Raw genomic sequence first — 22,512 nt, 5'->3', positions numbered from 1 at the left:
TCCAAGGGACTCTCAAGAGTCTTCTCCAACACCACAGTTCAAAAGCATCAATTCTTCGGCACTCAGCTTTTTTCACAGTCCAACTCTCACATCCATACATGACCACTGGAAAAACCATAGCCTTGACTAGACGGACCTTTGTGGGCAAAGTAACGTCTCTGCTTTTCAATGTACTATCTAGGTTGGTCCTAACTTTTCTTCCAAGGAATAAGCATCTTTTAATTTCACGGCTGCAGTCACCATCTGCAGTGATTTTGGAGCCCCCCAAAATAAAGTCTGACACTGTTTCCACTGTTTTCCCATCTATTTCCCATGAAGTGATGGGACCAGATGCCATGATCTTCGTTTTCTGAATGTTGAGCTTTAAGCCAACTTTTTCACTCTCCTTTCACTCTCATCAAGAGGCTTTTTCGTTCCTCTTCACTTTCTGCCATAAGGGTGGTGTCATCTGCTTATCTGAGGTTATTGATATTTCTCCCAGCAATCTTGATTCTAGCTTGTGCTTCTTCCAGCCCAGTGTTTCTCATGATATACTCCACATATAAGTTAAATAAGCAGGGTGACAATATACAGCCTTGACATACTCCTTTTCTTTAATTTTATGATTTTATATATATATATATATATATATATAGAGAGAGAGAGAGAGAGAGAGAGAGAGAAAGAGGCTTCCCAGGTGGCCAATGGTAAAGAATCCACCTGCCAAGCTGGAGACACACGTTCAATCCCTGCACTGGGAAGATTCCCTGGAGAAAGAAATGGCAAACTGATCCAGTATCCTTGCCTGGGAAATCCCATGGCGGGCTACAGTCCATGGGGTCTCAAGGTCGGACATGACTTAGGGACTAAGCCACAAATACATATTACTTCCACAATTAAATCATGGAACTATTCCTCTGGGAGATTTACCTCTTATACATACAAAACCCATCATACGATGTTAGATAAAATTCCCTAAATAGTAGCTTAAGTTTAGACAAAAGGTGGAGAAATGGCCTTTTGAATTTCAACAAAGAATGAAAGGCAGCCCACACTTTGGAAGGAAAATGGTTACGTATGCAAGAGACATTGGTTGGAGACAGTTAAAAAATGATCCACACTGCTATTAAGAACTGTTTTTTAACCATTTAGAGACCACCAATGCCTTTGAATAGTTTAAACTTATAAGTTTAAATAGTCTTAAATAGTCTTAAACTTATAAGGGCTCTTTTCATTAAAAAAAATACATTTTGTAAAAAACATAAGGGGTTTCATGAAATCTACTCCACTATCTCCAATCTCCCCAGGTTATTAAAATTTACAAGATCTCACCCTCAGGTTATTTCAGAAGGAAAAAAAGGTTTTGGAGAACACTAAAAAACATATCATCTTAATTTTATCTGAGATTGTAAACTAGTTTGCTAAAATGTAGTTTAGGTGATCAGGGAAAAAAAAGTCGAATTCCAGAAATGCCATGAAATTCTCAAACTCTCTGGAGAAGCTGGGAAGAAATAGGCAAGCAAGAGGGCAGAAAAACCCAACAGTATAAAACCTCAACTCCAAAGCTGATCATCATTGTCCTTTAGAGCACTCTTTCTGTAACACACCAAGTAGATGATATTGGGAGTTTCTTGAAAAACAGGGTTTCATGATCAGGTAAAACTAAAAACAGTAGGTTAAGGAAAAAACTTCCCTAAAGTTTAAAATATGCTAATATTATAGCTCTAAGAGGCTTCCCAGGTGGCACAATAGTAAAGAATCTACCTGCTAATGCAGGAGACCCAAGAGACTTGGGTTCCATCCTTGGGCTGGGAAGATCCCCTGGAAGACGAAATGGCAATACACTTCAGTTTTCTTGCCTGGAGAATCCCATGGACAGAGGAGCCTGGAAGGCTACAGTCCATGGGGTCTAAAAGAGGTGGATATGACTGAGTGATTAAGCACACACACACTGAAGCTCTAAGAAGGGAATGTGCTATATATAAGCCTTTCCAAAATATATTTGATAATAAATTCTCAAGAGCATTTCCAAGGAAATACCAGGGACTGGTATTCCAGAATCTCATTTTTGAGAAGCACTGTTCTATAAATTTAAAAACTCATCCCTTAAATGTTAAACTTCTGTGAAAACGGTCATCACAAAAGTGAGTCAAAAAGTAAACATTTGGGCTTTTGGGGCCTTGAAAAAAGTTTTTGTTTTACAGAAAGGATTTTCTCATAGTGGAAAGGTCATTAAATGAGGCGAAAAACCCTAATTACTGATTTTAAAGGTTTGGAGCAATATAGTGGTTCTCAACCTAGATGCATATTAAAGTCACTGTCCACCACCTTAAAAAAGAAAAAAAAAGGAAATCAATATCCAGGTATCATCCCAGACCAATTAAATATGACTTTTCGAGGGTGGACCCTGGGTATTGACTATTGTTTTAACAATGCCCAGATGACTCCAAGCTGTACTAACGGGGTCAAGTACACTAAAAGCTTAACGGAGTCACAAGGTCTAATTACATTAAAAGACAAGAATAAAAAAGCTGCTAGTAATGGTTTCAAGTGTTAAAAGAAAAAGCTTTTTTGATTTTTCTTCTTTAGACAAACCTACAAGTCATAAGTATTCATGTTCAGACTCAAGCTGAACAGTGTATGCAAAGATATAAGAATGCCTAATAACTCCTGTACATAAATCTGGTTAATGGACTTTCAATTCCTGTAGGCAGAATATTCCCTTTTTTAAAAAAAAAGAATCCTTTCTGATCATATATGCTGGAAATGTATGTTTTGGTCAGTCATCATACAGAAACTAAACTAAAATGAACTAAAATTACTTAACCTTTTAGAAACAAAATCAAGGATTCACAAACTATGGCATTTTATTTCAGAGCCTTTGCTTACATTTGTACAATATATTACATAATTCTTCATTGTTTGCAGATCCTAATATATACTTTATAGCTTTTATTCTATAAGCTTTTCTTCAAGGTTTTGCTGTCAACAAATCTTTACAGTCCTGTACAAATTTGAATAACTTGAAACCATTTTCAACAAAATTAGTTACTGTAAGCACACACTACAAGACTGAAAATGCTTTTCTTAGAAAAGTTGAATGTAAAGGATTCTGACACGTTAGCATCTACAACAAAACGCTTCGAAATTCTCACATGTCGTATTGCCAGAAAACAAATAAAACATGCCAGCTCCATCCAAAAAAAGTACACAGAACTACAATTAAAACAGTAAAACAGTCTGTACAGTAAAGTACTGTGTATTAACAGTGCCAGGTATTAAATAGCTTGAATGAACACATCCGCAATATACAAATGTCTTACAAAGGTGTAGAATTAAATACAAGTGCCAAACAGAACAGAGATTGGAATCATACAACATAAAGTCAACACAAGTGAAAACAATTTTGCGTTCATTTTGGATTTTATACAAGGCATTTAATTTTTATAGGCCTACCACCCCAATTAGCTATTTATACTTAAAATAACAACCATCCTTTTGAGACAGTTCATAGCAACAGCCTTGAACCATACTAATAAAGTTTACTTGTTCCTGAAGTCCTCTTGTTGTAGCTCATAATAAAATAAGCAATACAAATGAATTATCTGTATTTAAGGAAAAAGAAACATTTACAAGAAAACACAAAAATATAACTGTTATAATTCATTATGAATAAATATACACTTTGAACTGGCTAAGTACAATCTTTATACATTGTTTAAGATTTAATACAGTTTATTAGCCATTTTCTTTTTTCACACAATGTATTATATCAAAATTAAAAAAAAATACTGATTTATAGAAAAATGGCAAAGTACAGTAGTTCCATTCCAATTTGAAGGGGCATGAAAAGCCACTGCAAGACCTTTTAGCCTAATTCAAACCTGTAAACATGTTCAGTCTTTTTTAAAGAGAATCTTTAATATTTGGTTATCAGGATTGATGTCTAACATCCTGTTAACTGCAGGTTTTGAATTTATTACATGTGCTTGACTTATACAATTAAAGCCACCGTAAGGTGACTTGCTTTAAAAAACAATTAGCTTGTACAAATGAAAATAGGTTCATATTTTTTCATAAATAAATGGAAAAATATCAAATGTTCCAGCTTTAACAAAATACAAGGGAATACATATACAGTAAGTTTTCTTAACATGTTCTGGCCACCCAATGACTACGCTTACTGTATTGTCTCTACAGGCAGTGAAAAGCCTCCATTTGCCACAGTGGAAGGCCTTCAAGTTACCAGACACACAATTCCCAGACAAGTTGGAAACAATTATTGCTTGAGGAAAAGCAGTCCATTGTACTTTTTCTTCATAAAAAAAGTGCACTTAAGTGCCAAGTCAGCTTGTCAAGAAACAACTTTAAATATAAAATAGTGCTTGTCTGATTTGTTTGTGCCGCTGTGCAGTATAAAAAGGCGTGGCCTCAGAGCCGGAAGTGCGCAGTGCCTGGCCAGCCCCGCCGTCACCTGCACTCGACCGACACTCCGTTCTGAGGCGCGCCGGGCATGGGCGGTTCAGCCAGCGCCAGCATGACAGCAGCCGTTATGGAGCTGGATGAAGGCGAGGACGACGACGAGGAGGTGGCAGCACCTGAGAGGAAGGGAAGCCGAGAGCTTAATAACTGCAGAAAGAAGCAACACACTAGTCCTCTAAACTAAGATTCTGCTGTAGTATCCAGAATCATTTAGCTTACCAGGAGAGCAGTCAATTTTTAGGATACCATAATGTACACAAAGGAGAATCTAGTGCACCTCACGTAAGGAGACACTGCCAAACTACAGAAGTGACAACAAAGGAGAGACCAGGGAGCGTTCCTGCACTGTTCAAAGGAAAATAAACTGTGGGCTCTGTCCATGGAGATATGGAAATAAAATAAAGGGTAGACTTTCAGTAATAATGAAACCAATGTCAAAAAAAACCTTGGAATTCAATAGGAAAATCTTAATCTATCCCCAAATCTTTTCCCCCTTCCAATTCCTGTATCTTTCTGCTTCTGGAGTTCCTTATGAAATGAAATAGTGATGAGAATCGAGGGCTAACTGCTTTTTAAAGTTGGGAAAAATAACTACTACTACACATCACATCGTAACTACTGCCTTTTGTTCCACTTGGTTTACAAAGCAAATGACACATTATTATTTTCCTCAAAGAAATTCTCTCAGTGTTATAAATCAGCATTTCAAAACTTATGTTTTATGGAATATATGCACAAGGTTAAAAAAAAATCATTCAGAGATGGGAAATAAGGGGTAAAAATGAATCTTCCTCTGATTCAGGACCCTCCTCGTCTTCCAAATTCCCCTCCCCACTGTTACCCCCACTGTTAACAACTGCGCCACCATCTTTAAAACGCCACAAGAAGGACTGGTAAATTACTGCCCCAGGGCCAAATCTGGTCTGCCTATTTTTGTTAAGAAAATCTGATTGGAACACAACTATGCCTATTTGTTTAGATCTAGCTTATGGCAGATTTCATACATACGATGATAGGGTCCAGTAGTTCTAGAAACTACAAGGTTCACAAAGCCCAAAATATTATCTGTCTCTATAGAAAATGTTTGCAACCCCAGTTCTAGAGGAATTTTATCTGTAGAATCTAGACACATGACATGCATATTTAAAATGAGAACACTAGTAACTTCGTTTTTAAAAATGCAAGTGGAAGCATAGTACAGAGTCTAAGTAGGTTTTTACACTTAACAATCTGAGATGTTCCTTATCAGTACATACATAGATTTACCTTTTTCTTTTCAAAGCTGAATAGTTTTCCATTATATTTATGAACCGCAACTACTTTAATTCCTAGCCTTTTGCTGTTACCAACAACAAATGAATACTTCAGAGCATTATAAATAAAAATTTAAGTATTTAAATATATTATTGGAGAATACAATTTAAGGATTTCTATCTTCTACTATAAATACTACCATAACAAACTTATTTGTGGCCACATATTCTTCCTTGGGACCCATTCTTGGAATTGGAGGTAGCCAGTTGTCCAAAGACACGGTCAAACCATTTCCCAAGATAATTGGGCCTGTGGTCCATCTACTTCATTTTATTATGCTTTGCTTTACTGTGTTTCAAAGATACTGTTTTTTACAAACTGAAGGTTTTCGGCAATCTTGCATTCAGCAAGTCTAGTGGCACCATTGTTTCCAACAGTATTGCTCACTTTGTGTATGTGTCGCATTTTGATAATTCTTACCATAATTCTAAGTTTTTCATTGTTACTATATTTGTTATGGTGGTGGGAGCAGTGAGTTTTGATGTTACTATTAAAATTGCTTTGGGATATCATGAACCATGCTCAGTATTATAAAAGAGTGAACTTTTTGATTACTAAAATAATAACATAGGATTTAGAATAAAACAAAAACTTAAGCTGATGGAACAGCAGCAGGGTTTGAGAAAACTAACTTCAATTCTGAAAGAAGTTCTACTGTGGGTAATATGCCATCAAACAACACTGCAGAGAAATCATTCATGAAAGGAAAAGCCAATTGGTAGAGCAAACTTCAGAGTACTATGATGTAGTCTTATGTTAAAAAACTGCCACAGACACGCCAACCTTCAGCAATTAGCACCCATCAACATCGAGGCAAACCCTCCACCAGCAAAATGATCACAATGAAGGCTCAGATGCTGGCTAGCATTTTTAGCAATTAAGTATTTTCAACTGAGGTACGTTTATTATTCTTTGGAACATGATGCTATCGCACACTTAACAGACTACAGTACAATGTAAATATAACTTTCATATGCACTAGAAAACCAAAGAAATTCCTATGACACGTTATTGTGACATTTGCTCTTTTGTGACAGTATGGAAACGAACCGACAACATCTTGGAAGTAGGCCTGCACTTTGTTTCAGCAGCCCTGTCAGATTAAAACAACCCCCTTCCCTCAGATTTTAACCTCTCTCATTCCCTCTGGTCCTTCAGGTTCAATGCAAATGTTACAGCCACTCTGAATATAACACAACCCACCCAATCACTGCCTTAGCGTTGCTCCACTCTGTTCACAGTGCTTTGTACTATCTGACATATTACTAGTTGTTGAGGGGGGAAGCAGATGGTAAGCTCCATGGAATTGAATATTATGGTTTGAGATAATTATTTTAGATAAAGTTTTTCGATTTTATAGATGAAGAAAATAAGCCAGAGCAGTTATTGCCTGAAGAATCACAGACACAGTTCACATGAGCCCAACTGTCGAGTCAAAACTCCTTTGTGTTTAGGTAAATTAAGTAAAAACACTTACTTTCTCTTTCTTTCTTCTTTAAACGCTTTCTCCTCCGATCTATGGAAGCTACTTCAGATTTTAATGATAGATAATGTTTTCTGATTTCTTGCAGTTTTTCTTGAAGAATTGTAATGCGTTCAGCACTTGTCATATTTTCCAGGTCCGCTGTGAATTTAAAACTTTCATTAATATGCATTTGTGAACAAAATTTTAATATATTAGAGAATATATAGTGTGGTTGCAGAATGAGGTCAAGACAGAGAAACTTTAAAAAAAGGCTTATAAATACTGTTTGCCTATTTTCTCCCCAGCCTAAAAAAATACCCAGCACTAATACATGCAAGGTAATTTTTGAATGAATGTATAGAATTAAAGATCTTATGACCTAAATAAACATAGAGGTTAAAATTTCCACATTTGTGCCCCACCTCCCCCCCCAAAATCCACATATGTGTATAGCATCACCACAGTACATCATTAAAAATACTTAGAAATAAGACTGGAAAGACACCAAAATGTTTAAATTGCATATATTTTTGAATGTTAGAACTCTGAACAAAATTTTTTCTTATCTTTTTCTTATCTTTTTTTGATCTTTTTAATAACTATGCATAACTTTAAAATTGTTAGAAAAATTTTCAAATGCTCTGAAGCAATTTTCAATCTCCTAAGAATATTTCCTTGCATGAGAAACTCTGAAGTAGTCTCTTTTTAAGAAGAAAAAAAAAACTTGTAATGGCTATTTTTCAGGTATACAAAGGTGCAAAGAGTAGTATAACAGAGTCACATATACTCATCCAGCTTCAATAATTAGCAATTCATTGTAAACTCTGTCTCAGGTATACCCTAAACAATCCACTTCCCAGGAGCAACACTAGATTTTTTATAGTAAATTTCTGACATTATATCAGAAATATCTAGTCAAGGTTGATATGTGCCTCAAATGCCTTAACATACTGAGTAAAGTCAGTCAGACAGAGAAGGGGAAATATCACATGACATCATTTATACGTGGAATCTAAAAACTGACGACAAATGAACTTACAAAACAGAAAAAGACTGACAGAGAACAATCTTCTGGTTGCTGGGGGGAGAAGGATGGCGGGAAGGGATAGTTAGGGAATTTGGGGGACATGTACACACTGCTGTATTTAAAATGGATAACCAACAAGGGGAAAAAAATTACTGGGAAGAAGTTTCTACTGCTTCACCTCTAACTTAGCATATGTCACTTACACATCTGAAAACTCCATTTGTAAACTTTGGGTAATCGATTACTGGGTTCCTTGAGGTCAGCATCCTTATCGCCATTCTTTCCGCATTTTCCTGGAGACTGCGTCCTAGCAGGAGATTTGGTACCATGAGCCTTCATCCCAGTGGAAACTGATTTGATGGGCTGAGTCTTAGTTACACTTTCACCAGCAGAAAGTTCTTCACTATCACTACTATTTGCTGAAAAAAAAATTTTTTTAAAGCATCAGTAAACAGAAAAGTAATCATAATTTGTTACAGATTTTAGTGGACAATTTAAAAATTAACCATTTCAATTCACTACTACAGTAAACAACTTGCTTTACAGACCCTGACTAAAAACTTGGAAAATCAAGTATAAACACAGCAGCACAGCAGTTAAGGAAAACAAAAACTCTTCTTACCTGAACCGCCAATAATGTGTTTTTAAAAAATACTCAAAGTAATCTTTCATTATATCTGGTAGATTACCAAATATGCAGTAATTATTTAAATAGCTTTTAACTCTACTATATTAAAATATATATAGATAGTAGAATACAGCATTTTTTAAAATGAATCATATGAAATCTTCTTAATTTCATATTTTAAATTGTGTACATGCGACACTTTCCTACTTCTCTGGCCAAATCAATGACACATAATCATTACATTCCATAAAGAGTTCTTTGAAAATAAATTCTAAATTTTAATATATACAATAATTTCTTAAGAAACTCCTACATCATAACCTGTTGACTAAAATAAATCATAGGTTTTACCCTGATAAATACATTCAGTAATTTATGAAGAATTCAGAAGTCTATGTAATAATGTTAAATCTGCCTTTGTTGATTAAAACCTCAACAAAGTGTGTGAGTGTGTGTGTGTGTGCGCACGTACTCAGTCGTGTCTGACCCTTTGTGACTTTATGGACTGTAGCCTGCCAGGCTCCTCTGTACATGGAATTTCCCAGGCAACAATACTGGTGTGGGTTGCCATTTCCTACGTCAAGGCATCTTCCTGACCCAGGAATGGAACCTCTGTCTCTGTTTATCTCCTGCATTGGTAGATGGGTTCTTTATCACTGTGGCACCTGGGAAGCCCAAAGCCTCAGAACCAGAATGGAAATCTTTAACATCTTGACATGTGAATAGGTGATGGGATTGCTATTTCCATAAATTACCTCTTTATGGATACAAAGCATTACTGTAGATTCTATGAGAGTTAATTCATTTGACTATTCTCAGAGAACTGTTTCCTCATTCTGATTTACCAAGATATAAGTCCAATAATTAAAATGTTAGCATATATAATCAACAGTTATAGCTCAAAATTATATGAATATGTCAACTGACTTGTTGAAAATGAGCCCTCTTGGAAAATATCATTTAAAAGTCTTGAAGATAAAAACATCACAATGTAATTAAAAAATGGCCTTGAATATCCTTTCAGTTACTCCATATGTGGCATCAATCTGGCATCAAATTTATCCATTTTCTTTTATCAATTCTTCATTTAACAATAAGCTACCCTCCAAAAAATATAGTTCAGCTGTAAAAAACTGAAAAGTATTCCAGATAGCAAAGACACAGAACAACTCCTCCCCACTGTGGTGTTCAGGAGTAAAGAAACTACACCACTCTTTTGTACATGTCTTAAAAGAATCCGTTCCCAGTCCCCCCACTGCTGCTCTGGAACCCCTGGCAACTCCTAGCTCAGCCACCCAAGGCTTGGCCCCACTCTGATGCAGTGGTCTGCCTCAGCTTGGCTTTCATGGCCTCGCTGAACACAGCCGCCCGGGGCCCCGAAGGATGCCATATTCACCGCCTGGAAGTCATATGGGCTCAGCAGAACCGCGGGGAGCTGGCCGCAAAACCCTTTTCTGCACTGAAGTGCAGGCAGGCCGGCCGATAGCAAAGGTCAGGCAGTGGAGGTGGCAGGAATCTCCTGGAAGAGCAGCAGGAGGTCAGTGTGGGGCACCTGAAAAAAAATTCTTTACATATTTTCTGCTTCGTACTTTGTCTATGAGAGAGAGAAAAAACGTGCAGCTCTCAGGAGAAATACAATATATATATTCCTGTAGACTGATAAATAGGAATCATTGCTAAAGTCATTAGTTAGAACATATTTAACCCACGTATTCTTAGAGCTGCTCTTGAATACACAGTTCAGGATATTGAAGATAAAGATAGTAGGCTGCAGCTATTGGAATTATAGCTCTAAAGCTATCTTGATTGTTCTCTTCTAGGCTGATTTTGCCTGAACGGATTACAAAGCAATCAGTTTCACTGTAATAAAAAGAATATATAATTCAAGTATTTAATAATATGTAATATATATAATGCAAAAGAATTTACATATAAAACTAACAAAAATGTTGGTGTTTATATTATACTGGCTATTATTTTTTAAAAAGATTACCTGAATCAGCAATCAATACCACTGCTGAATAACAGCAAATTGCTCAATCCTAGAATCTACCTACAGTCAAAAGAGACTTCTGTGTGATTTTTGCAGGGGTAGAGACAACAATCAAAACATTAACTATCCCATATTCTAAATACCCTTTTCTTAAAGGGAGAAAAAAACATATCCACCATTATCTTCATATTTAAAAAATTAGAGATTTCACACTTACTGCCTTTTCCCTTCTTTTTGTTGTTTACCACTGTAGATTTATGGCTTCGTTTCTGCTTTTTTGATGAACTTCCTCCTCCCTGAGCTTCTTTCACTCTTTTCTGACCTGTACAGGCTTTTATGGGGAAAAAAACTATTAAGTAACACAAAATAAAATCAAGCTTGTCCCCAGGTATAAATTAATTCCACATTTTAGAAGAATAGACCAATTCTGAAACTATAGATGTTCTTTGAGATTTACAAGTTATCACAGAAATTATTAGAATTTTAAAAAGTCATTAATGAACTGAATTATAACACATAATAAAACTAGAGTTTTTTAAAAAAGCAAATAAAGCACTACCCTGGTGGCTGAGTGGTAAAGAATCTGCCTGCCAATGCAAAAGACATGGGTTCTATCCCTGGTCTGGGAAGATCCCACATGCTGCAGAGCAACTAAGCCTGTGTGCCACAGCTACTGAGCCCATGCTCTGGACCGCAGGAGTCGCAACAACTGAAGCCCTCGTGCCCTAGAGTCCGGCTGGGCAACAAGAGAAGCCAGTGAAATGAGAAGCCTGTACAGAGCAACAAAGAGTAGGCCCTGCTCACCGCTACTAGAGGAAAGCCTGCACAGCAACAAAGACCTAGCACAACCAAAAATAAGTAAACAAATAAAAATGTAAAAATAAAACAAAGCATGCACATCCTTCTTGGCCAATGGTTAACATATATACCGTTTACAAATCCAGTATAGTAGTTCTAAAAAAGAATTTCATCTTCTTGGTAGGAAGTTTTTCCAAAATATTAAGTCTCGCTTTTCTTCAAGGATTAGCCCGTCTTACCTTCCCTGATGTCCAGGCTAGTTCAAATTACAGTTTCTCTACTTCTAATAGGATCCTCAGCATCTGCTGTGTTTCTAGCGTTCTAATTGTATGTATTGTTTTTCAGAATATATAGTAATCTCTTTTTCCTGAGACTTATAAAGTCTTATCTCTATTCCACTGTAGTGTCAGATACTATTAATATAACCACAATACAATCAATACTATGATAAAATTATGCCACGTTTGTTACTGCTGCTGCTGCTAAGTCACTTCAGTCGTGTCCGACTCTGTGCGACCCCAGAGACGGCAGCCCACCAGGCTCCCCTGTCCCTGGGATTCTCCAGGCAAGAACACTGGAGTGGGTTGCCATTTCCTTCTCCAATGCATGAAAGTGAAAAGTGAAAGTGAAGTCGCTCAGTCTTATCCGACTCTTAGCGACCCCATGGACTGCAGCCCACCAGGCTCCTCCGTCCCTGGGATTCTCCAGGCAAGAACACTGGAGTGGGTTGCCATTTCCTTCTCCAATGCATGAAAGTGAAAAGTGAAAGTGAAGTCGCTCAGTCGTATCCAACTCTTAGCGACCCCATGGACTGCAGCCCACCAGGCTCCTCCGTCCATGGGATTTTCCAGGCAAGAGTACTGGAGTGGGGTGCCATTGCCTTCTCCAATGTTTGTTACTAAAAGTTTCTTAATCCTGTTACAATGGTAACATATACAAGACATGGTTTTGTTGGTAAAAAAAATTGAACAAGCTATTTTAAATGTTTTCTTTGCAACTTTTTAGTTGTTTTTTTAATGGGTTACATCTAATTGATAACTTTTCCTAAGGCTATTTTAATATAACAAGGTGAACCATAAAGAAAGTGATTTAGATATTACCTATATTAAAGTACAGAATCTTAACAATAATTGCCATATTTCTCTCCAAAAGAGTTTAATTCTGAAACTTTCATCTCCAAGAAATAAAAAGCTTACTGTAGGCTAACCTGGAAGGCAATCTGAAATCTAAATTGTAAAACTTACGTTTTTACTTTTAATATAAAGTCAAGTCTTCAATATCTGCAGATAAATTTGCTCCTTTTGCAGACAAAAGGAGCCATATTAAACAGGTGCTTAAGAATTTATTTTTAAAGAGATACAAATTCTAATAAGTTCTGTAATATGCTTTGATTTGATAAGACAGATATATCCTAAATGAAGTTCTCAAACTGTTTACTTTTTAAGCTAGTTAAGATTAAGATTCAAAAGGGTAATACTGACCTAGTCTATCAGAAGACAAGCTATCAAATTTCTTGTTGAAAACACATCTCAATCTTTCATAAGATATGAGGAGCACGGTGAGGATGCAACCTCTTCAGAATTATGATTAAAAGTTCATTATATTATTATTGAAAGCTTTTCTAATCATCTGCAATAAATGCTTCTTTTATCTTGAGGATATTTATGCCTGGATAATTCAATTCCATGAGACAGTACAACACACAAACATAATCACAGTAGCTATGCGTATAAATATTTAAATAAAAAAGGATCATTGAAATCTGCAACTATCTTTTTTACTTAATATTTTTTGAAAAATGTTTTATTTGTGTGATAGTTATGTCAATTATGTCTCAGGGAAACTAGAAAACGAAAAGAAAAAAGGTTTATGAGAGAAAACTTAAAGTTAACTAATTTGGTCTAGATTGTATCTCTTTAAGTTTACCTAAAAACCTGAAATCAGTATAATAAAACCTGATATGTTACATAACATATATACCCGAGTGCTTTACACTGGAAAAGTGTGTTTCAAAGCCAAGTGTCAGCTTACAGTATGATTTAAAGACACCTGAATGAAGTGGTTTTTAAGAAGAATGATGTCAGAAGTATAGCTATGGCACCAATAAAAAGCCACCAAGACTTCAGGGAAGTACAACACAGACATTGGTCCTTCAATTTGGAAGCTAGGCAACCAAGCAAGCATCAAATTCCGTTACAAACTCTCACATAGTAGTCAGGCTCAAAAATCAGTTTGACATGGTTATCTGAGGAGAGCACAGCCTGGACAGTTGGTTGCTCCAAACCCCTACATAGAGAACTTTGGTTAAGGGTGGACGAGTCCATCAATAAATCAAAATGTTAGTGACAAACTGCATGGGACAACTGCAAAAACAACATTAAAGAAATATAGTTAAGCTGCTCATGCCGTGTAGTCAACCAGTATATAATGAGTTTTCAAACAGGTCTGGATTTGGGCCTGGGTGCATTTTCTAATAAACAGCACATGATCTGGTCCACTGAGAAACGTCACAGGTGGCTGAAGTGAAACAAACACTCAATTCTCAAGCTGTTACATGCATCCCATCCTCCATTACCCAAATTACCTTTCACATGGCCATTTTCACCATGTTCACACAAGTACTCCACGTAAACACCTCATGTTGTAATGAGGGACATGAAACCCCTGCAACCGTAAGGGGGAGGAAATCGTAAACCACGACACTGGGGCCTATGGCCTCACCTTTCTCGGGATGCTCTGCCTCAGGCTGATTGCTGCTGCTCGAGCTCACACTGGCATCAAAGCCCGTGGGCGAGCTGTTCCCTTCTGACTGCAGGTCCTGGAGCTCCCCAGCGACACTGTCCACTTCGATCGTGCTGTCGGTCTCACTCTTGATGCTGCGGACTTCTTCATGGTTTGGGGCCAGCGGCTCTGACACTGTTACAGAAGGTGGCTGCCGACCAGCTTCCGTCACGGTGACTGAGGAAGGGGACTCGGGTGTCGTGGGAGGGGTATTGAGCACTGAATTGCTGCCACTGCTCGGAAATTCCGATTTTTTGTCACTGACCTCCGCTGGCTTCTCCTCAGTGGGTTTGCCCTCTGCACTCGCTGAGGGCGGAGCGGCCAGATCGGTGTTGGGGGAGCAGCTCTCCTCCTCGGCCACAGTCTGCAGGGACCCCTCAGTCGGCCCCTCTTCTGGGGCAGGATGGGGTGGGGAGGCTGCAGCCTCAGTGTCAGAGTCTGAGAAAAGCTCCTTCAGCGTTTTTTTAGGCCACTGACCCTGAATACTTGACCAGACATCTTTTCGATCTTTTGCTCTGCTGTTCTGAAGTCTTTCATCAGAGTTATTTAAAAGTTTTATCCTTTTTTCGGCCACTTCTGAAAATCCTGAATAGAAACCAGTTGTCCGTAGAGACTTTCTTTTCTCCTCCAAACCATTGTATTTCTTAGTCGGTGTCACCTTGGCTTTGGACTTTTCTTCTTCGTCCTCATCTGAGGAGCTATTGCTACTGTTTTCTATGCAAAGGGCTTCTTTGTTCTTGGCTTTATCCTCCTTTTTACTGGGGGAGCCACTTTTTAAACACTCCTCAGTATTGCAGTACCTTCTCTTACCACGTTTCACTGGTGGCTTTGAAGATTTATCAGCGGCGTCCTTTTTAACATCCTTTCTCTTTTTTGTGACTTCATCTTCTTCTTCATAGTCGGTATCTTCAGATAATGCTTCCATATCTTTTCTTAAGCTTTCTGGAGATTTTGACAAGGGTTTGGCTATTACCAAATCTGTGTGGACTTTGTTTTCGTCAAGCAAAGATGAACTGTTCTGTTCCTCTTTGGATGTAAGATCATTTCTGTTGTGAGTCAAATGATCAATCTTAGATTCTTCTTTGCCATGGTTATCTAAGTCTTGAACACCTGTTTCATCCTCTTGCTCACTGTCTTCAGCAGAACTTTCAGAAGCTAGAAAAGAAAGAAAAAACAGTGAGTATGATAAGAATACCAGCAATGTCTTCTCTGGGCCCCCTAATGTAAACAAGTATTAGCTCGTATGTTTATAACCACTCCAGGTTGCTAGGTTTTATCCTCATTTTACAACTGAAGAAACTGAGCTTCAGAGAGAAGATATTCACCCAATGATGGAAATGTTATATATCATGACTATAGTGGGAGTGAAACTACTGTATGCTTTTGCCAAAACTCATCATATTGTAAACATAAAACTGGTGACTTTCATTGTTTGTAAATTTTACCTCAATAAAGTAGATTATAAAAAAGAAAGAATCTTCTCCAAATTTATGAGCAGAACATAGTGGAGTCAGGATGTAGTTCCAGGATGTTCAAATTCCAAAGTGTATATTCTTATAAAAGTGTAGTCTTCACTTTCAATGTAGCAATGACAACTCAAAATTTTGTAAGCAATGTATTTCTGCCATAGAGCTTTAAAGAACAACACAATTAACTTTATACAAACATCAGTTCAGTTCAGTTCAGTCGCTCAGTCGTGTCTGACTTTTTTGCAACCCCATGGACTGCAGCACACCAGGCCTCCCTGTCCATCACCAACTCCCAGAGTTTACTCAAACTCATGTCCATTGAGTCAATCATGCCATCCAACCATCTCATCCCTTCTCCCGCCTTCAATCTTTTCTAGCATCAGGGTCTTCTCAAGTAAGTCAGTTCTTCGCATCAGGTGGCCAAAGTATTGGAATTTCAGCTTCAGCATCAGTCCTTCCAATGAATATTCAGGACTGATTTCCTTTAGGATGGAAAGGTTAGATCTCCTTGTACTTCAAGGGACTCTCAAGAGTCTTCTCCAACACCACGGTTTAAAAGCATCAATTCTTCGGCGCTCAGCTTTCTTTATAGTCCAACTTTCACATCCATACATGACTACTGGAAAAATCACAGCTTTGACTATATGGACCTTTGTCAGCAAAGGGATGTCTGTTTTTTAATATGCTGTCTAGGTTTGTCATAGCTTTTCTATCAAAGAGCAAGGATCTTTTAACTTCATGGCTAACAGTCACTGTCTGCAATGATTCTGGAGCCCAGGAAAATAAAATCTATCGGTTTCCACTTTTTCCCCATCTATTCGTCATGAAGTCATGGGATCAGATCCCATGATCTTTTTTGAATGTTGAGTTTTAAGCCAGCTTTTTCACTCTCCTCTTTCATGCTCAACAAGAAGTCTTTTAGTTTCTCTTCACTTTCTACCATTAAGAATGGTATTATCTGTATATTTGAGGTTGTTGATATTTCTCCCAGCAATCTTGATTCCAGCTTGTGATTCACCCAACTTAGCATTTTGCATGATGTACTCTGTATAAAGGGCTTCCCAGGTGGCACGAGTGGTAAAGAACCTGCCTGCCAATGCAGGAAATTAAAGAGACATGGGTTTGATCCCTGGGTTGGGAAGATCCCCTGGAGGAGGGCATGGCAACCCAATCCAGTATTCTTGCCTGGAGAATGCCATGGACAGAGGAGCCTGGCAGACTACAGTCCATAGGGTCTCACAGAGTTGGACACGCTTGAAATGACTTAGCATACACTCTGCACAGAAGTTAAATAAGCAGGGTGACAATATGCAGCCTTGTCGTACTTCTTTCCCAATTTTGAACCAGTCTGTTGTATCATGTCCGATTCTAACTGTTGCTTCTTGACCTACATACAGGTTTCTCAAGAAACAGGTAAGGTTGTCTTGTATTCTCATCTCTCTAAGAATTTTGCACAGTTTGTTATGATCCATACAGTCAAAGGCTTTAGCATAGTCAAGGAAGCAGAAGTAGATGTTTTTCTGGAATTCCCTCGCTTTCCTTATGAGCCAATAAATACTGGTTATTTGATCTCTGGTTCCTCTGCCTTTTCTAAACCCAGCTTGTTCATCTGGAAGTTCATGTACTATTAACGCCTAGCTTGAAGGATTTTGAACATAATCTTTATTAGCATATGAAACAAGTACAGTAGTTGGAACATTCCATGGCATTGCCCGTTTTTGAGACTGGAATAAATACTGACCTTTTCTAATCCTGTGGCCACTGGTGAGTTTTCCAAATTTGCTGACATACTGAATGTAGCACTTTAACAGCATCATCTTTTAGGATTTGATAGTTCAGCTGGAATTCCATCTCCTCCACTAGCTTTTTCCATAATAATGCTTCCTAGGGCCCACTTGACTTCACACTCCAGGATGTATGGCTCTAGGTGAGTGATTACACCATCATGGCTATCTAGGCCATTAAGACTTTTTTTGTACAGTTCTGGATATTCTTGCCACCTTTCTTAATCTCTTTTTTCTTCTATTAGGTCCTTACCATTTCTCTCCTTTATCATGCCCATTCTTGCATGAAGTGTTCTCTTGCTACTTCCAGTTTTCTTGAAGACATCTCTAGTCATTCCCATTCAATTGTATTCCTCTATTTCTTTGCACTGATCACTGGGGAAGGCTTTCTTATCTCTCCTTGTTATTCTTTGAAACTCGGCATTCAGTTGAGTGTATCTTTCCCATTCTCCCTTGCCTTTCACTTGTCTTCTTCTCTCAGCTATTTGTAAAGCCTCCTCAGACAACCACTTTGCTTCTTGCATTTCTTTTCTCGGGGATGGTTCTGTTCACTGCCTCCCGTACAACTGTTACAAATCTCCGTCCATAGTTCATCAGGCATTCCGTCTACAAGATCTAATCCCTTAAATCCATTCATCACCTCCACTGTATAATCATAAGGGATTTGATTTAAGGCATACCTGAATGGCCTAGCGGTTTTCCCTACTTTCTTCAATTTAAGCCTCAATTTTGCAGTAAGAAGCTCATGATCTGAGCCACAGTCAGCTCCGGGTGTCATTTTTGCTGATTGTATACAGCTTCTCCATCTTTGGCTGCAAAGAATATAATCAATTTGATCTCGGTATTGACCATCTGGGGACGTCCATGTACAGAGTCATCTCTTATGTTGTTAGAAAAGGGTGTTTGCTATGACCAGAGTGTTTTCTTGACAAAACTCTGTTAGCCTTTGCCCTGCTTCATTTTTTACTCCAAGGCCAAACTTGTCTGTTACTCTGGGTATCTCTTGACTTCCTACTACTTTTGCATTCCAATCCCCTATGATGAAAAGGACATTTGGGGGGGGTGTTAGTTCTAGAAGGTCTTGTAGGTCTTCATAAATCAGTCAACTTCAGCCACTTCAGCATTCATGATTGGGGCATACACTTGATTACTGTGATGTTGAATGGTTTGCCTTGGAAACGAATCGAGATCATTCTGTCATTTTTGAGACTGCACCCAAGTACTGCATTTCAGACTCTTCTGTTGAGTATTAGGGCTACTCCATTTCTTCTAAGGGATTCTTGCCCACAGTAGTAGATATAATAGGTCATCTAAATTAAACTTGCCCATTCTCATCCATTTTAGTTCACTGATTCCTAACATGTCAATGTCCACTCTTACTATCTCCTTCTTCACCACATCCAATTTACCTTGATTCCTGGACCTAACATTCTGGGTTCCTATTCCATACTGTTCTGCACAGCACTGGACTTTACTTTCACACCAGACACATCCACAACTGAGTGTCATTTCCACTTTGGCATAGGTTCTTCATTCTTTCTCGAGCTACTAATAATTACTGGCTGCTCTTCCCTAGTAGCATATTGGACACTTTCTGATCTGGGTGGCTCATCTTCAGGTGTCATATCTCTTTGCCTTTTCATACTGTTCATGGGAAGAGTACTGGAGTGATTTGCCATTCTCTCTGTCAGTGGACCACATTTTTTCAGAACTCTCCACTATGACCCGTCCATCTTGGATGGCCCTACAACAGCATGGCTCATAGCTTCATTGAGTTACACAAGCCCCTTCACCACGGTAAGGCTGTGATCAATGAAGGAGCAAGTAATACATATAAACAGTGAAAACTAATTTACTCTCATAACAAAATACCAACAGCTCCTCTTTTCTTCCTTCCCCACCTTTCAAAATCTTATAACTATTTCCATTTATAGTTACTATCATCATCTCTTAATAATATACTATTTGTTGACATATGTAAGCAATGAGAATTCTCTTGTTAATACCTCCATCCCCTCCTGCCACACTATGTAAGTGGTGTTGGAAAAGCTGGACTGCTAAATGTAAATCAATGAAGTCAGAACATACCCACACACCATACACAAAAATACACTCAAAACAGTTTAGACTTAAGTTTAAGACATGACACCCTAAAACTCCTAGAAGAGATCACAGACAAAATATTCTCTGACATAAATTGTACCAATGTTTTCTTAGGTTCATCTCCCAAAGCAGTAGAAATAAAAGTAAAAATAAACAAATGTGACCTAATCAAATTAGATAAGATTTTGCTACAAAGGAAATAACAACCTATGGACTAAGAGAAAATATTTGCAAACAATGCAACTGACAAGGATTAATTTCCAAAATATACAAATTGCTCATACAACAACAAAAAAAGAACAAACAACCCAACTGAAAAATGGGCAGAAGACCTAGACCTACCTATCTCTAAAGCAGACAGACAGATGGCCAACAGGCCCATGAAAAGATGCTCAACATCACTAAGTATCAGAGAAATGGGAATCAAAACTACAGTGAGGCACCAGTCAGAATGGCCATCATTAAAAAGTTTACTAATAACAAATGCTGGAGAAGGTGTGGAGAAAACGGAACCCTTGTACACTGCCAGTGGGAAAGTAAACTGGTGTAGCCACTAAGAAAAAGAGTATGTAGGCTCCTTAAAGAAGCTAAAAACAGAGTTTTTAGTCTTCCTGCTGTATGATCCAACAATCCCACTCCTGGGACATCTGGAGAAAACTATAATTTGAAAAGATACATGTATCCCAATGTTCACAGCAGCAGTAATATATAATAGCCAAGACATGGAAGCAACCCTAAATGGCGACTGACAGATAAATGGATAAATAAGATGTGGTACATATATACAATGAGATACTACTCAGCCATACAAAAAGAAGGAAACAATGTCATTTGAAGCAACATGGATGGATCTAGAGATTATCACACTAAATGAAGTTAAATCAGAGAAAGACAAATACTATGTATCATCACTTACATATGGAATCTAAACTATGACACAAGTAAATTATTTTGAAAAAGAAATAGACTTGAAGACATAGAAAACAAACTTATGAATAACAAAGGGAAAAAAATTTTTTTACTTAAAAAAATAAAATCTTTCCTCACTCAAAAAAAAAAAAGAATAACCAAAGGGGAAAAGGAGTGGAGCGGGTGAGTTAGGGGTTTGGGCTTAGTAGATACAAACTACTATATGTAAAATAAACAACGAGGTCCTGTCTAGCACAGGGAATTATATTCAAAATCTTGTAATAAACCATAAAGGAAAAGAACATGAAAAAAGACTACATATATAACTGAACCACTTTGCTATATACCAGAAACTAACACAACATTGTTAATCAACTCTACAATAAAAAAGAATGAAATCAGAAACAAGATATTGCACCCAGCTGTTTTATAAGAACAATTATATGAAGCATGCAGAAAACAGAGTTCTTAAAAAGTAAAAACATTACAGCTGTCAATAAGCATTACAGTACTAAACAGTAAAAGGATTAAAAGATAAAACCAAGAAAATTTCTAAGAAACTAGATGACGAGACGACAAACCAATCAATAATGTGTCTCTGAGAAAAGTAACTATATTAGAGTATACTGCAGAAGGTTCAATATTAATATAATGGTAGGGTTCAAAAGAGAGAAAAGGAGAAGAGAAGGGTAGGCGAAAGAATACGGAAATGTAGAGGAGAAAAATCAACAAAATATTTCAAGAAAACTAGACTTTATTTTTGGGGGCTCCAAAATCACTGCAGATGGTGACTGCAGCCATGAAATTAAAAGACGCTTACTCCTTGGAAGAAAAGTATGACCAACTTAGATAGCATATTGAAAAGCAGAGACATTACTTTGCCAACAAAGGTCCGTCTGGTCAAGGCTATGGTTTTTCCAATGGTCATGTATGGATGCGAGAGTTGGACTGTGAGGAAAGCTGAGTGCCGAAGAACTGATGCTTTTGAACTGTGGTGTTGGAGAAGACTCTTGAGAGTCCCTTGGACTGCAAGGAGATCCAACCAGTCCATTCTAAAGGAGATCAGCCCCGGGTGTTTTTTGGAAGGAAGGATGCTAAAGCTGAAACTCCAGTACTTTGGCCACCTCATGCGAAGAGTTGACTCACTGGAAAAGACTCTGATGCCGGGAGGGATTGGGGGCAGGAGGAGAAGGGGACGACAGAGGATGAGATGGTTGGATGGCATCACCGACTCGATGGACGTTGAGTTTGAGTGAACTCCAGGAGTTGGTGATGGACAGGGAGGCCTGGAGTGCTGCGATTCATGGGGTCGCAAAGAGTCGGACATGACTGAGAGACTGAACTGAACTGAACTGATCCAGAACAGAAAGATACAAGTTTGTAGAATGAAGCAGCTTAGCAAGTACACATTACAATAGATGAAAATACATCCACAAAAGGGATAATCTCTGTGCAGTATGAACACATTAAAAACAAAGATTCAAGATTTCAGAGAAAGGGAAGGCAAAAAACAAGCCATAAAACAAGTCATCTACATAGAATCAGGGACAAGAGCTCTGGATTTCACAGAAAACACTGAAGGAAAAATACAGCTGAACAATGCCAATAAAATAATTAAGGAAAAACTTCCAACCCTGCTAGACCATAAATAATGTTTTCAAATATGGACAGTCTCTAAAAATTTATCTTCCCTCTTACTCACCTGTCCTTAACATCTACTAGAGAATGGAGAACGTGCTCCACCACAGTGAGTATACCAAAGAAGATATTTTTAAAAATC

The 22,512-nt window shown here is 37.8% G+C and overlaps 1 protein-coding gene across 6 annotated transcripts in view; it reads right to left on the bottom strand.

The window, feature by feature from the left end:
* Positions 1-2,828: 2,828 nt before the first annotated feature.
* Positions 2,829-22,512, bottom strand: part of ARID4B (AT-rich interaction domain 4B) — a 138,662-nt gene continuing 118,978 nt past the window's right edge. For 5 of the 6 annotated variants that reach the window (XM_070364897.1, XM_070364900.1, XM_070364899.1 and 2 more), the window contains 5 exons: positions 14,408-15,622; positions 11,106-11,219; positions 8,471-8,686; positions 7,253-7,399; positions 2,829-4,577 (listed from right to left, as the gene is read on the bottom strand). In XM_070364897.1, the coding sequence (XP_070220998.1) occupies positions 4,450-4,577; positions 7,253-7,399; positions 8,471-8,686; positions 11,106-11,219; positions 14,408-15,622 (1,820 nt within the window). In that variant the 3' untranslated portion in view covers positions 2,829-4,449. Of the gene's footprint in view, positions 4,578-7,252; positions 7,400-8,470; positions 8,687-10,291; positions 10,448-11,105; positions 11,220-14,407; positions 15,623-22,512 lie in introns of those variants that run through there. The other variant, XR_011463025.1, reaches the window with a different exon arrangement.

This window comes from Bos mutus, chromosome 28, assembly GCF_027580195.1.
Source record: "Bos mutus isolate GX-2022 chromosome 28, NWIPB_WYAK_1.1, whole genome shotgun sequence".
NCBI lineage: Eukaryota > Metazoa > Chordata > Mammalia > Artiodactyla > Bovidae > Bos > Bos mutus.
This window is presented reverse-complemented; position numbering and strand designations above follow the sequence as displayed.